The sequence below is a fragment of the Brassica rapa genome, chromosome A07 (assembly GCF_000309985.2).
Source record: "Brassica rapa cultivar Chiifu-401-42 chromosome A07, CAAS_Brap_v3.01, whole genome shotgun sequence".
In the NCBI taxonomy this organism is placed as follows: domain Eukaryota; kingdom Viridiplantae; phylum Streptophyta; class Magnoliopsida; order Brassicales; family Brassicaceae; genus Brassica; species Brassica rapa.
In genome coordinates, this window is record NC_024801.2 from 1,183,759 (window position 1) to 1,199,486 (window position 15,728).

At 31.9% G+C, this 15,728-nt stretch overlaps 1 protein-coding gene, 1 long non-coding RNA gene and 1 other non-coding gene across 12 annotated transcripts; all 3 read right to left on the reverse strand.

Annotated features, from left to right (window-relative positions):
• Positions 1-1,699: 1,699 nt before the first annotated feature.
• On the reverse strand, positions 1,700-1,887 carry MIR9557 (microRNA MIR9557). Its single transcript, NR_128614.1, has one exon. It is a non-coding gene; the product is annotated as a microRNA MIR9557 (primary transcript).
• Positions 1,706-3,575, reverse strand: LOC103828339. 2 transcript variants are annotated; one of them, XR_004449247.1, is made up of 3 exons: positions 2,992-3,575; positions 2,299-2,478; positions 1,706-1,849 (listed from the first exon to the last, which is right to left on the reverse strand). XR_004449247.1 is itself a non-coding variant. In XM_009103944.3 (2 exons), exons 1-2 carry the CDS (start codon positions 3,356-3,358, stop codon positions 2,375-2,377), a joined length of 471 nt encoding a protein of 156 aa, XP_009102192.1. In that variant the 5' UTR covers positions 3,359-3,573; the 3' UTR covers positions 2,018-2,374. The 2 variants fall into 2 exon arrangements, 1 of the variants encoding a protein (XP_009102192.1); XM_009103944.3 differs by lacking the exon at positions 1,706-1,849 and having other exon boundaries at positions 2,018-2,478; positions 2,992-3,573.
• A 4,119-nt stretch (positions 3,576-7,694) lies between these two features.
• Positions 7,695-13,784, reverse strand: LOC103828340. Of its 9 annotated transcripts, none has more exons than XR_004449252.1 (7): positions 9,716-13,681; positions 9,423-9,575; positions 9,075-9,332; positions 8,638-9,002; positions 8,362-8,462; positions 8,160-8,280; positions 7,695-8,055 (listed from the first exon to the last, which is right to left on the reverse strand). It is a non-coding gene; the product is annotated as an uncharacterized LOC103828340 (long non-coding RNA). The 9 variants fall into 9 exon arrangements; XR_004449254.1 differs by having other exon boundaries at positions 8,638-8,773; positions 8,888-9,002; positions 9,423-13,675; XR_004449250.1 differs by having other exon boundaries at positions 8,638-8,842; positions 8,936-9,002; positions 9,423-13,673.
• Between the last annotated feature and the right edge of the window lie 1,944 nt (positions 13,785-15,728).

Genomic DNA, 15,728 nt, shown 5'->3' on the forward strand with positions numbered 1-15,728 from the left:
TCCAATTGTATTGAGAGTAGGTTCGTTCCAGAAGTGGAGTGGGAGGTCGTGGACTCTGATCCAGAAAGGGATTTTTGCCGGGAAGTCATCTGAGACTATAGGCTCCCATCTTTGGAGAATAATCATCCACTTTTTGAAGTGATAGGGAGCTTTGCATAGGATCGACTGTAGATCCTGCTCTGTTTCAAAACGAAACTGGAAGAGATGGGGGCCCAGATCTCGCCCTGTTAACGCACCTACTGTGGACCAGTGTTGGGTGAAGAAGTCAACAAGAGCTCGTGTCTTCTGGACCGTAGGATTTGTAACTCTTCCAATGAGCGTGAGTTTGTTCTCCTCAATGAGTTTAGCATTGTCTGAGTTCGGAATGACCACCGGGGGTCTTCGAGGGGGCTTGTGAGGGTTTGCAGCCCACTTTTCCTTAGCAGCTCGCGAGTATCTCTGAGACATACTTGCAGTAGAAGATGACTGACTGAGAAGGTCCAAGACGAACTCAACAAGTAACCTCACACGGAGGGAAGTCTTGGCTCACACGGAAGCTAGGTTGAAACCACAGAAGTTTTGGTGTTTGCGTTGAGAGAGGTAATACGTATAATATGGAATCCAGAGAGACCTCAAATGGAGGTAAAATAGCTAGGAGAAAAGCCACTTCCTAACTGTAGAGCGTCCTAGTCACTTACACCGGAGAAATCCAATCACTTTCTCCCCCAAGAGCCATATTGTATCAGTCGGCAGGAGAAAGGGTGGTGACCACAGTTCCGGGAAGGTAAGGCGGCGGACCCTCCGATGTTGTCGGGGACTGAACCCGGCGAAAGACCACCAGAGAAGTAAAAGGTGGTTTCAGATTTGAAAAGTTACCAAAAGAGGAGGGAAAACAGGGTGGTTGAGAAAGGTCAAACAAAGTGGGACCACTTTAGTAACCGAAGAGGGAAATAAACCAGGTAGCTGAAATCGGTGGGTAAGTCAAACCACTCTTAGAAACTATCTTGGGAGTCGGGTCTGGGAGCAAAATCGCATGAGAGAGAAACTGTTTCGCGGCAACCGCGACTCAACTGTGTGCTCAAATATCGTTTTTTATATTTAACCAACATTCAATACCACAATTCAAATGTTTTGTTTTGTCGACATACAAGTTGTTGGAATGAGGCTTGACCATTTCAACGTTTTTTCACTTTGATAAACTATCTCCAGTTATTTCCATGGTGGTGCACTATGGTTTGTCTGAGTTTAAAAACTAAACTACTCTTTACTAGATCAGAACTAAACAAAAGAAAGTACAGAAATAGAGATTAAGAGAGTAGAGACATAAACAGAGGTTAAGATCATATTCGTGAAACGTTGAGTAGTCGCTAAATCAAAGAAGAACACATGTAATGTAATGTTTAGTACTGTCTACTGTAGTGACAAATTCTTGTGAATCGATCTGGTAACATGCAAACTCATCTGAGGATGATCTAAATTATCATTCACCCTGAACCCAATTCTAATTCCCTGGAATGTTACCTTCTACCTTTTGTGTAGAGGAACAATCATTTCAATAGCAATATCATCACAGCTATCATTAAACAGACATAACACACACATATCTTTAGAAAACGAGACAGAGAGCAATAGCATAGACAAAACATTGCCCCATGTGACTTCATCTCAACAATCTTTTTCTTCTTCTTTTCTTTCGCAATCGCATCTTGTCTCTTAGTTCAAAGATTTTGCGTTCCAACTCAGCCCTCATTTCTTTTAACTTGCAGCTTTCATTCTCTTCCTCTTCAATGTTCTTCTGAAAACATCTTTTTGTTCCTCCACTTCGTTATAAAGAAATGAGGACCGAGTTGAAACGCAAAATCAGTGTGAACTGTAAAGACAGCATGCGTAAGTGAAGAATAAAGCGGCTGAGAAAAAGATTGGTGATATCTTTCATTTAGAAAAGAATACTAGAAGACAATCATAAGTGCATTATCACACCAGACAAGTAAAGACCACAAGAAAGTACAGAAACAGTCAAACAGGGGTCGTCAACAAAGGTTAAGATGAAACGCATGCATTGTAGTGTTTGGTACTCTTTAGTGTAGTGACAGATTCTTAAGAATCAATCTTGTAACATATGCAAACTCATCTAAGGTTGATCTAAATTATCATTCACGATGAAACCATGTAGTGCAGGTAAGTACCAATCCGACCAGCTTTAATCAGCCGTTAATTATGATTGATGATTGCTTTATAAATAAAGTTCACAAAGACGTTAAAGACAGTCCAAACACCATAGAACTCCATGGTTTGCAGCTGTATATACAAATACTTAACCTCATCAGTCTCGGGAATCATCTGTCTTTCCACGCATCAGGAAATGGACTTCATCACCGAGCTAGAACTTGTGAAATCAGTCTTCATCGTCGACATGTTTAAATGAATAAACTGGATTTAGGAAATGCCCAAGCTCCCCCGGAATGTTCAACTCCATTCTACTTTCTACCTTCTCATCATCTATCATTTCAATAGCAAGAAAAATAATTTTATATCAGGAAAACAGCCATCACATAAACATACCTCTAGAAAACAAGACATAGAGCATGAACAAAACTAGCTTCATTACACTATATATTACATTTAGACAAGAATTCTAAATGAAAAATCACCATCTAGCATTTCTTTAGAAAGAGAAAACAAAGATCTAATTTTCTTACAGACGTGGAGCAATCATCTCCATTACATTATATGTTTCATCCAGACAAGAATTTTAAAAGACAAAACACAAGTCCACTTTGCAATCTACACGTTATCTCCCTCCTAAAGATCTAAATTTGTCAGGTCTTATTACAGAGACATGGATCAATCACCTCCAATGATTACTCAAAGGAACCATCTTTAACACGCAAAATCAAAAAACAAGTGAGACCCATAATCTATTTTAGACGATTAACCACAAAGGAACCATCTTTTAACACTAAAAAAAAACATAAGTGAGACCCAAATTATCTATCTCTAGGCGAGCCATACTTGGAGGAATGAAGAAAGAGGAACAAGGCCAGCCAGAAGAAGACGACAGAGAGAAAGCTTCCTCCTTCTTCAACGGATTCGTCACCATGTTCATCATATAAGCGACCTTCCCGTCCGTCTTCTGATGCGGCGGCGGGACCCAGAAAGAGCCCCCGGGGGCGAAAGGGAGCCAATCAGGAGTCGAGTTCTTAACGGCGATCTTCTGAAAATACTCGTTCAGGCTCTTCCGCTCGGCTTCGGCTTTAGAGGTCGCTGATGAGGACGGCGAATCGAGGTCGGTTTCGGTGTGGTGCGGTTTTGACGAATAGGGGCGGAGGTTGAGACGACGGAGGAGGAATCTGCCGTGGGGAATTAGGGTTTTTGACATTTTTAGAGTTTCCAAATTTATAAATGATGAGAGAGTAGGAACTAGTAAGGAAGGCGGGTGTTACGGTGTGTGCAACTGATTGAAACGGATACGGGAAAGGATCCGAGTTCCATTGTAAACTCTTATTTCTCGAGGTTTTGGGCCTAGGCTGAGCTTCTTTTTAAGATGTTTTTTGAAAATTCGGCCCAAAAAAACCTGAACTTTGCACGAATAGCCAAAAGAAACATGAACTTTTGGGCTGACCAAAAAAACACCAAACTTTCATTGACTTTAAAATTAATTAACAATGTTTTCGCTGACTTGCCAATTTAGCACACCGTCAATAAATTTAACAGAAATATTTGACGTCGTTTATTGTTGGCGTTAAGTGAAACGACGTCGTTTTACATAATTTGAAATTAAAAATATGTAAACCCCTGGATTTGAACCCAGGTTAGTTGGTCAAATGACAAGGTATTTTACCACTGGGCTACTGACACATTCAATGTGCTTACTAACATGTTTACTTTTATTTGGTACATATTAAATATAAAAAATTCTCTAAAAACTTAATAAGATCTTTAAAATTCCAAAAAAAATTAAAAAAATAAAGAAGATTTTTATAAAATTAATTTAGAAATTAAAATTAAAAATAATATTTTGTTTTTCTTTATAAAAAATAAAAACTCTTCCAAAATTTTCTAAAAACTTAAAAAGATCTTTAAAATTCCAAAAAATTGAAAAAATAAATTTTTTTTTTATAAAATTAATTTTGAAATTAAAATAGAAAATAAATTTTTTTTTTCTTTTCAAAACATAAAAAATCTTCCAAAAAAGTATTTTAATTTTAATTCAAAATTAATTTGATGAAAATTTTGGAAGATTTTTTTATTTTTTTAAGAAAAGTAAAATTTTTATTTTTTTAAAGAAAAATAAAATTTTATTTTCAATTTTAATTTCAAACTTAATTTTATAAAAAATTTCTTTATTTTTTTCAATTTTTTGGAATTTAAAGATCGTTTTAATTTTTTAGAAAATTTTGGAAGAGTTTTTATTTTTTAAAAAGAAAAATAAAATGTATTTTCAATTTTAATTTCAAAATTAATTTTATAAAAAGTTTCTTATTTTTCAATTTTTTGTAATTTTAAAGATCTTTTTAAGTTTTTATAGAATATTTTTATATTCAATCAGTACCAAATAAAAGTAAACATATTAGTAAGTACATTGAAAGTTTCACTAGCCTAGTGGTAAAAGACCTTGTCATTTGAACCAATCAACCCGAGTTCAAATCCAGGGGTTTACATGATTATTTTTTCAAATCATGTAAAACGACGTCGTTTTCAAATGAGATGAAACGACGTCGTTTCACTTAACCCTAACATTTAACGTCTAGTTAATACTGTGTTAACTGTGAGTTCACGGCGTGCTAAATTGGTAATATTGTGTCAATCTTAAATTTATTAATAAACTAAAAAAGTCAACAAAAGTAAATGATTTTTTTGGCCAGACTCGAGTACATGTTTTCTTTGGCAATTCGTGAAAAGTTAGTGTTTTTTTTTGCCGCATTCTCGATGTTTTTTAGTTTTTAATTTATATTTCAAAGAAATTGCGGTCATAGGTGGATTAATCAGATCCGGTGAGTTAGAGCAATTTCCATAAGAAATTATCCATCCGAATGCTTTTATTTCAAACTAGGTTCTTATCTGCGCGTAGCGCGGATTATTGGTCTATAAATTTTGAAAATGAAATTTGTTGTCTGAAAAGTTGAAATCAAGGAAACAATCTATAATACAAACTATTGTAGAGTTTTTCATAGTACAACATAAACACATTCACTATTTTATTGAAATAATTTTGAGTGTTGTTTAGATTTGATTATAATTTATTTTTTAATTGTTTGATGTTAGCTTTCCAATAAGTTTACACTGTTTTTTTTATATAAATAATTATTTTTTGTGTACTATTTTATATTAATTTAATAGACATGATTCTTTGAATTAATACTTTTTTTAAGTTACATTCTATAAAAAAATTTTGTTATTTAATATTTTATATTACTTTTAGAATAGTTATTATATATTTCATGTCAATTCTATTATATTAAATATTATACATGTTAATTTTAAGTTGGCTTTTAACTTATATATATAATAAGATATATGTTTGTGACTAACATAATTTTGCTTTTCTATTTTGATGCGCAAGTATTGATGGGTGCACTTATATATATAATAGAAAAAAATAAAGTTTAATTAAAAAAAGGTAATCATGCGTGTATCTTTATAAAAATGTTACTAGATTTTGATCCGCGCTTTGAAAGCGTGGGGTTTTTTTTTATTATAAATAAAGTTTGATATGAATTAGTATTTTTTTATTGTACGTTATTAGTTTATTTGAGATTTTGTATGTATATATTCTTTTGTAATTCTCTCTTAAGTATGAAAATTTTATCCGGATCCAAAAAAAATCAACTGAAACCGAGTAAAAGATATAGGTCTGGTTCGGTTTCGGATACATGGCAAATTACCTATTGGGTATGTTTTTGGACATGCTATCTCGGTTTGGGTCTGGATCTTACCGGAGACCCGATCGGGTACCCAAAGTATGCGAAATATTTTGTTTAGATTAGGTATTTGGGGTATTTCGGATATGTTTCTGGTGTTACAGATATTCTTTTAACCTTCAAGTTTGGGTTTTTGGTTATAGTTTTGGATAAAGTTTCAAAAATTTTAAAATATATTTCAGGTATTTGGATAACTTTTTGGTTCATCGGATCTGATTTCAGGTAAAATTAGTATTTTGACTATTTGAATATTTTCGGGTATTTGTTTGAATTTTTGGGTGTTTGTTTGGGTTTGGGTGTTTTCGGGTTTGGATGTTTTCGGGTTTTTGGGTACTTCGGGCTTTTTCGGACTGATCCGGACCCGATACATTCCTGAAAATTATAGGTATTTTAGAGATATTTAAATTATGGGTCTGAACCAACCTGGACTCGAAAAAACTAACCCAAACCCAAGCCAAATTTTTTTTCAAATATCTAGTTGGCTCCAAATCTTTAAGACTCAAAGGACCCAAAATAAAAAAGAACCGCCAGGTACCTAACCCAATGACCCAAATACTCAAGGCTACTCTCTTTCAATATATTTGTGTGTATTTTATAAGAGTTGCATTTGTTCACTTGATAAGACTTAAGATTTGTTTGGCATATTTTTAGCTAACTAAATAGTATAAATTTGTAGGGTTTTAATATTTTTTAAAAAATTATCTTAAATAATAATTTTTTATTATAAATATTTTCATAAAATTATTTTTTTCGTAATACATATAATTTTTTAACAGATGATTTATTTATTTTTTTTGTCAAATTTGACTTTGTAAATAGTTGGATATATGTTTGACAATTTTGAATTACATTAAAAATGTTAATTTTTTCAGTGTTCAAAAGTTTATATTTTGTTGATAAGTACTTGCCGTATATTAATAATCAGGTTAAAGGTCGTCGTGAATATTGAAAGATAAGTTATATCAAGGATTAAAATGTTTATATTGAAATCAATATATGGTTCGCAATCTTTTAAATGAATTTATCAAGGTATTAAATTTAGCAAGATATATTAATATGATTATGTGGAGGATGATATTGCTTTAATTGTCCTTATTGTATCCTGTATTAATATGGCTATTAATAAAAATGTTAGATGGTTAGAGAAAATAAAGGTAGGATCAAAACATATTAATGAGTAGGTGCAACAAACCTTTTGTAAGCAGATTTTTAGGATGATTTTATTTTAATAGTATAGATTAAAATATATAAAGGAAGATCAAAAAAAGTTAGTCTAATAAAAAGGTCCAACAACCTTGTATAAGTAGATTTTTTCAGAATGCTTCTCTTTTAATAGTATAGATTGTATTAATAAATATTGATTAGAAAAAGTATTACGTTTTTGGTTTAGATTAGCAGCGTTTATATTCAGATATACATCTTCATATTGGTATGTCCGTATGTATGATAGCAAAATAGATACCATTTGGGAGCCTTTAATGCTCAAAACAGTAATTTAATTATTTCCAAAACAAATGGTTAGAATACAGTATATAAAATCTTTGTTCCTCGTGTTCCCGAAAAGGTCACCAGTCGATTTGAGAATTTTTGATGCGAGTCTTTCATACTTTTTGAAACACTCCCAAAATAAAATAGATGAGATAGAGAGTTTAGGTGAGAAATAATTGATGCAATATCCTTATTAATGCACACTTAACATATCGTTTTGTATTGTAAAATAAGGTTGAGAAAACCATAATTATTCTCTACTATTCTAAATATAGAAAATAATCATTTTTGCTCTCATAACCCTTCTAGTAAATTCTCCAATAGAACTTTTCATATCTTCGGAATTTGATTTCAAAATGATCTTACAAAGACTTTCAACGACAAAGGCGATGTTTGGGTTTCTCTTTAGCCACTCTGCTAACTATAGCAAAAAAAAATACTTGTTTCGTAGATTCAAAGTCAACTATCATTCCAAAGCTTTATATAATATATATATGAGCACAAAATAGTTTGATCCTTTCCAAAAGAATCTTTTCATTCGCTTGAGTGTGCGAAGACCAGCAATAATCATGTACGTAACAATTCCAAAGATATTTACATCGATGTGGTTCTTGTGATGACGGGTTCTACGTACTCCGAGATGCATAGTCGTTTCTTCTGGTACTCTCTTGAGAGAATCATGAAAAACGGAAAAAGTGAATTGGTTACTTGTTGAAGAAGTAACTAATAATATTCTAAATTTGTAAAAGAGACGGGAGACATGTTACTTACTGCAGTAACAAAATGAGTATTATCTCCAATACCTTTCTTTAGCCAGATCAACGCCTGATTATTTTGGATTAAAATCATCATCGAAAAAAACGCATCATGATTTGAAGTCTCCGTATATTACCTGGTCAAGAGACATGCATCTAGTTAATGCATAAAACAATGAAAAGGGTATGTTGTAAAACCAGATTCTTTGTTGATTTACCTGGAGTTCATGCAAATAAGCCAATCCTTGAGCTGCACGGAGCATGATCTCAAGCCTTTGTTTCCATATCAAAAAGCTCTTTGTGTCCTCTGAGCAATATCCTAAGAGCCGCACTAAGTTTAAGTCATTAACTACGCCCAATAACTAAATCAAGCCATTGCTTGTGCCCTTTTATTAGAAACTGATGACTAATAATATCAAACATAAACCTTTTTATTGGACAAAGTTTGAATACTAATGTTTTCATAACCAAGGCATAACCAATGACATACATACCTATTGACTTTATCGTTTGAATCTCTTACCAGCGACAGCAAGTGGAACAGAATGAGAATTTCCGCCAGTTGCAGTTGGATCGTTAATGATGGCTTTATATACACTACCAAAACCACCTTCACTGATCTGAAGAATTCTATCAAAACCACACATGGCGTCACTGATTTCTTTGTATGAGAAAATAAGACAGTGTACCTTTGAAGAACTGCAAGTTATATTACACTTCAAGCCATTAATAATAATTTCTTACTCTTTAAGCTGCAAATGGGCCAATAATTTCCAGAAAGTTGCGCCTTACGTAATGCATAATACTGGACGTGGATGGAGAGGATGACCATCAACCAAACTAAGGTGGCCAACAACATCTACAACAGAGACAGAGTTATAGTGCGAATTTGCAAGGAGAAGTAAGTTGATGGGATCTGGGCTAAACTCACCATGAAGATAACCTCTGAGATCACAATTGGCTTCAAAATCTGTAAAGGAGTGCATTCTGAATCGGTCTGACAAAATTGGGGAGACTATTTTCTTCAGGCCCTGAAAGGACAGAGTCGTGTGTAAAGCAAATAACACTCTTCTGATAAGCTAAACGGAACATAGCCTTGTTGTTGGAGTGTGTAGATGGAGCCATGCTTGAGCCGACTTTCATATCACTCGAGACGGTTTTGAGCAATGAAACCTTGTGCCACAGTACCCTATAGAGAAGATCAAAGTACTATTTTAGTCAATATATAGAAGAAGCATGCCTATTATATGGTGAACAGACAATAATAAGCGATGAATACTGGATTGATTTATATCAGAAAGCTAAACAATATGTCTCCTTTGGCATGGTTGCAAGCTTCCCAGGAATGAAGAAACAGCATCTTCGAAGTGGATGGTCCTGTGACAGCCACTTGACTGAAGAAGAGTGCAGGAGCATTGGAAGTGGTGTCTTACTGCCGAGTAGCCATGGTATTATTAGGAATGGGTCAATGAAATTTTGCGACTGAGAAAAGAGATTGATGGGGATATAAATATTCTGATAAGGGAAACACAGAGAGTTGGACGTTTCTAATGAGTGAGTAATGATGGTTACTTGAAGAGCCATCAGAATCGTTGGTTAGGAGGGATGCACGAAGCTTTGTCTTGAAGGGTGATTAAGGAGCATTGAAGGTTGGGCTCGGTTTTTTCATTGATGATGATACATGCATTATTCCGGAGGAGGGAGATAGACAATCGATTTCGAGAGCTTGATGTCGGAGGAAGTGCCTAGGGTTCGAGAGGAAGAAGCTGCAAGATGACTACTGGACCTCAAGAAAAATAAAAAGAATGGGCTTAAACCTTTGCTTGCTGCAAGATGAATGATGGGCCGTGATGACATGGCAAAATGATTGGTGGGAAATTTTTTTGCTTATGTGGCACCCCTCTTTGGCCTTCAAATTAGCTCCTTTTATATAGTAAAGATTTATATAAACTATTCGATATATTTTTTTTTAAATAAACTTTATCTGAATTATCCGAGAAAATGAAACTGTGATTTTTTTTTTCCGATATTAATCAGATTTAAATATTATTAAACGAACTGACCATAATCAAAAATTAATCCAACCCAACTATAAAAATAAAATATTTGATTCTTGAGTGGACTTTATACACTCTTTCGAACTATCCGATACCCATAATAACCGGTCTAAACCGAACTAAATACTTATTACAATGTGGACTAAAGTTAAAGTGGACTAACCAGAGTTTATACATAAGTTAAATCGGATTTTTTTGTTATTATACATAAGTTAAAGTGGACTAATCAGAGTTTATTCAGAAGTTAAATCGGAAATTGTTTTGTTATTATACATAAGTTAAAGTGGACTAACCGTGTTGTGAATAGAGAAAGAGGAAATCAGTTATTCTTATTATTCCATAGGTCACCATACAACATTAGTTTCAGAATCCTCTAGAACATGGGCTTATGGGCTTAATGAACATCCACATAATAGTTCATAATATTCTTCCTTGGATGTACATTGAAAAAATATTTTCTAAAGCGCATAAGATGCTACCTCATTAAAAACCTTACCAGGAAAATCAAGTGGGAAAAACTGTGGTGAAAGGAAAAAGAGTGCAGCGCGCATCTCCTCCCCTGATGAAACATAACTTGAGATATCTGATATGACACAATCCAATATGATGTTATAACTCCTTCTTCTTGGGGTTGGACCGGTTCACTTCTCTTGTAAGATTTAACACTCCTCACTAAAACTTGAATATCTTGGTGACCATAGGACAAAATGACTTCAAACCACTTGGAAATCGAAGCTAGCATACATGTCTAACGTTAGGTACTGGTCTAGCTCTGGTAAGATGGTAGTATCGAGCAATATTTGGGATATCAGTCGAAATAAGGTATTCTGAAACAGCTTGTACATGTTCCACAAAAACAGCCATATCTCGAGTTCTATCATCGGGAATGACTTGATTCAAATTGGAGATGAAAAATAGACTCAAAGATATTTCTCTGAACACACATTTCATATTTTAATTCCATCTAGAAGGTCTCCTTTGATTGGAAAACTTTTGACCTTCGATTCTGTCTCAAGAATGAAATGTGTCCATACCTTGATTCTTCTTCAAGTATGATTGATCTTTGATCATTATCTTCTGCTTCTCTAAATCTCAAACAATACTTTGGAATATTGATAGATCTTTATTAGTAAAGTGATAACATTCCTCTCAAAGTATCTATCATTTGCGTGTTCTTTGTTGCCTCGTTAAAACCTTAACATAGAAAACTCAATGGGACAAAACCAATGATAAGGAAAAAGAGTACAACCACGCACATCATCATATTCTCTCCCTGGAAGCATCATCTTCGCGAGATGTATTCTCATCATATATATCATCCTTTTAGAAATTTCTATAAGCATATTCTTAGAGAATAAACTCGTTTGATTGTTAGAGAATCTCTTAGACCATTTGACTTCTTGTCCATAAAACTACTTTCACACAAAAGATCGTATTTTGGTCTATATTTGGACTCCATGTCCAAATTTTCTTTCACAATCTTTTAATCTTCAGATACTTATGAAGTTATGATATTTTTACCAGTTCTGCCTATTTAATTCATTGCTGTGTATATTAATGTACATAAAAGGATGGAGAATAAAACGTGAGATTTTTTTTCAGTACACGTAATAAAACGGAATCGATAGAGTCACGAAAAGTAAACTGATAAAACTTGACACATAACAGATTTGTCCTTTTCTAACCGAAAGGCAATTCAATGTCCCTTTCACAAAGATCAAGCATTCAAGCGGAGTTCTTCTAATAAGGGGAAACAAGAATTAAAAAGAGAAAGAAAACGTTATAATCATTTACTTCTTTTTATATAAACAATGCAGAGTTCTAGTCATTTTTTCTACATATTTCCTTAGAGCACCATTAACCCTAAAGTTACTTAAGTGGGATGCTTAAAAAAACTTTTTAATTTTTTTTTGTTTGAAATTTTTTTTTAAAAGAATAATCAATCACGAGCCGCTACGTGTCTGTAGGGCCCGCGAACAGTGCAAACAACCGCCACTTTGTGATGTCTAATTAAGTATTCCTTCTTCTTCTTCTTTTCTTTCTTTTTTTTTAATTAAAAAAATGCTAAGCCAGCATCCAAAATTAATGGTTCTCTTAAATCAGAGATCATGATGTATCACTGTATCAAGAAATGATTTTTCAACAATATATCAATAAATAATTTTTTTTTTTTGTGCAAACAAATAAAGAATATCATTGTATACAATACATTACCCACAAACTCGAATTAAGATCTAACTAAAACAAAGTATTATTTTTAAGTGATCAAGCTACGTACTTCCAACTTTTTTTTGTAACAGCTACGTACTACTTGCAACTAATTAAATATATTATTTTGCTAATGTTAATAGGATTCTTGACCAGAACTAAGAGCAAGCAATTAATGAACCCCCGGTTGGGATTCACAATTTAATTTTTTTGTTATTTTTTATTATTTTTCGTTTGCTTTTTTTTTAAATAAATAAACTGATCAATAGCGGGCCGCCACGTGGTGTGGGGCCCGCTAAACAGTAACGATCCGGGTTTATGAGAAAGGAGCGTAACAAAACGAGTTCACCATCAATACTATTAAAATAGAAGGAGTTTTAATAAATCTACTTAAAAAGGTTGTTTGGACCATTTACTTTTTTATTTTTTTGGACTTCTCCTTTATATTATAACAATACATGACAAGATATTTTACCTTATATATAAGCGATTTTTACTCTAACTATCAAACTGGATACATTATTATTTATTCTTAACCATTTAAATAGATTGCTAAACCACCCTACCCAAACAAAATAAATTACATGAACCAAAACCAAACCTATTATAACATAACCTTATCGAAATATTCATTTCCCCCACTTTTAAAAACATCGAAATATTCATTTCACCCACAAGGAGCATAGTACCATCGACTACAAAATTAATTTCTAACACAGATAAACCCAAATTAATAAGACCAAAATTTTTAACATAATTAAATTGAGACCCACATTAAATTTAAAATAGGAAAAATTCCAAATACTTAAGAACATAACTTACAAAAACATATGTGAATAAAACATTCTTTTTAAAGCCTAACTTTTAATAATGGAACATATGTCTCTCTGATACTTTTATAAAATAGGAAATTGTAGTTTAGATTTATATTATAGATACTTTTTTAAAAAAAATTTAAAAAATATTCTAATACTTGGTTTTATAATTGGTAGTTTGATTGTTAATATACATACAATTAAATGTAACATAAATCGTTACTAATAACACTATATTATATCAGTTTCAAATTGCTATACTATTTTTACATACAAATGAATCTTCAAACAAATTTCGAACAAACTTCAAAAACACAAACGCGTGATAAAATTTCATACAAATTAATTGTGTTTATGCAAATGACCTATATATTAGTGATATAATCTTCAAAATTATATGATTCAAATCCTAAATTTCATAATTACGAAAAGTAAAACAAAATCAAATCCGCGCTTTCAAGCGCAGCTCAAAATCTAGTAATTGATTATTATAATATATTTTTTTTTGAGATGTGTGAGAACTCCCCTCTTAAACTTTTGATGCTCATGCTCTAATATATCTCGTATATTTTATATTTTATTTAAAGTGAGAATCGAGTCAGTGCTCCAAGACATTTTTTCTTTTTGTAAGCTTGCTCCACGACATTCTATATCATTTATTTATTTTTACATTTGTAGCTTGAGAACTCGCCAATAACTTAACAATCACTTAAATATACTATTTTCATATCCAATGAATTAGTTTGGATTTCTGTTCAGATTTATTTGATATACTATTTTCATTATATTGACTACCAATTAGAAGACAGATCATAAAAGATAGATGGTGGCATCACTATTATTGGCTCCGATTAGTGACATGTGGTATTTGAGTTGAATTAGAAAAAAAGTTATAAGTTAATATAGTTCGCAGTAAAAATTATATGGTAAAAACTGTAGATTTATGTAGTAAGTTTGCTGTAAAATATGAGTTATTGTATGATTTTATATAATTAACTCATAACATTTTTTATGTATAAATTGCAGTATGTATTATTTAAGAGACATAATATGAATATCAAAAATAATATTTATTACAAATTTGATAAAATAGATTGGAAAAATAAAAATATATTAAAATAAAATATATTAAATCGAAAGTATGAAAAAACTATTTTTTTGTCAATCAAGCTTTTAAAGAAATAGATTCTCTATAATCTAGAGAAACTAGTTTTTTTTTCAAATAACTGTTTTTTCTAATGAAAAACCAAAATCTAAGTTTTTGTGATTTTTTCAAAATCCAACGACAGTTTTTTTTATTTTCTTTTTCATTTAAAATTTTGCTATATTTATGCATCAACACATGAAAAAAAAAACTACTATAACCAAATCAGCTTTAGTAAAAGCCTTTGTTTAATAATACTAGATCCGATGTCCGCGCTACGCGCGGAAAAAGTTTGATGTTCAATAGTTTTGTGATGAGAAACTGTTGATGAATATAAGTTTTTTTGTTCAGTTTATCGATAAGTGATTCTTAACTTCATATTTGTATACATGGTATCTGTAGCCTATTTTTTTATGTTAATCTAATTGTTTCAATGTATGTATTATTTAAAGCCAAGAATTAGTGGATGCAGTGAGATTAAAATTTTCTAACATATTTTAGAAATGCAAATGTAGACAATTATATTGTAAATTTAAAACAGAAATGAGTAGGATGCAACCTATTAACATAAAAAGTTTCATGTATGATGTTTTGGAGTTAACCATTTTATTGCATTTAAAACCTTGAAATTGTAATGAAATATAGTATCCAAAAGAGGCAAATGTCCGAAAATGAATGTTTTTGGAAAAAAAGGACAATAAGTAACCAGTACATAAGCTGTGGTAAATCAATAGCTCAGATAAGCTTCTCTTGACTCAATGTTTTTCATGACCTCATATCCCTCTTTTGAAATGCTTGATGTATGTGAGAATGAGTTTATGCGGTTCTTTTATTCGCTTTGTCTTAAGTAATGCATCAATCGTGTGAACAAATAATGTATTTGTTACACATAATTAACATAAAAAAACTACTATATTCTTTTAAATCCGAAATCAACTAAACCATATGATCTTCTATGAAGACAAATAGAACTAAGATTATGATTTGTTTACCTGCATCTTCTATGGGTTGGGCATGGGGTGGGTTATCCATTATGTTGAATCAGTGATTCTTTTAGTTTTTAAAAAACTTGAGTTATTATAAAAGTATTACACTTTTATATAAACCTTTTTTTATCAAATTAAATTAACTTTGATAATCAACCAGTTGCCTAACATTACAACTGAAAATGTTATCCTACGCCCGGGTTTTTTGTTTAAATTTTAGTTTTGATTATATATTCAGTATGTTTATTTAAATATATAATTTTTGGAATCTATTATAAAAAAATATAAGTAGGTATAGACAAATATAAAATGATTTTAAATCATTCATTGCTTTTTGTCTTATGCAATTCAAATATTTTAGAATCCAATTTTTTT

Coding starts and splice junctions, on each gene's coding strand:
- LOC103828339 (XM_009103944.3), bottom strand. CDS start 3,358: ATGTCAAAAACCCTAATTCCCCACGGCAGATTCCTCCTCCGTCGTCTC. Junction 2,479..2,991: donor CTCTTTCTTCATTCCTCCAA/GTATGGCTCGCC, acceptor TTGAAATGATAG/ATGATGAGAAGGTAGAAAGT.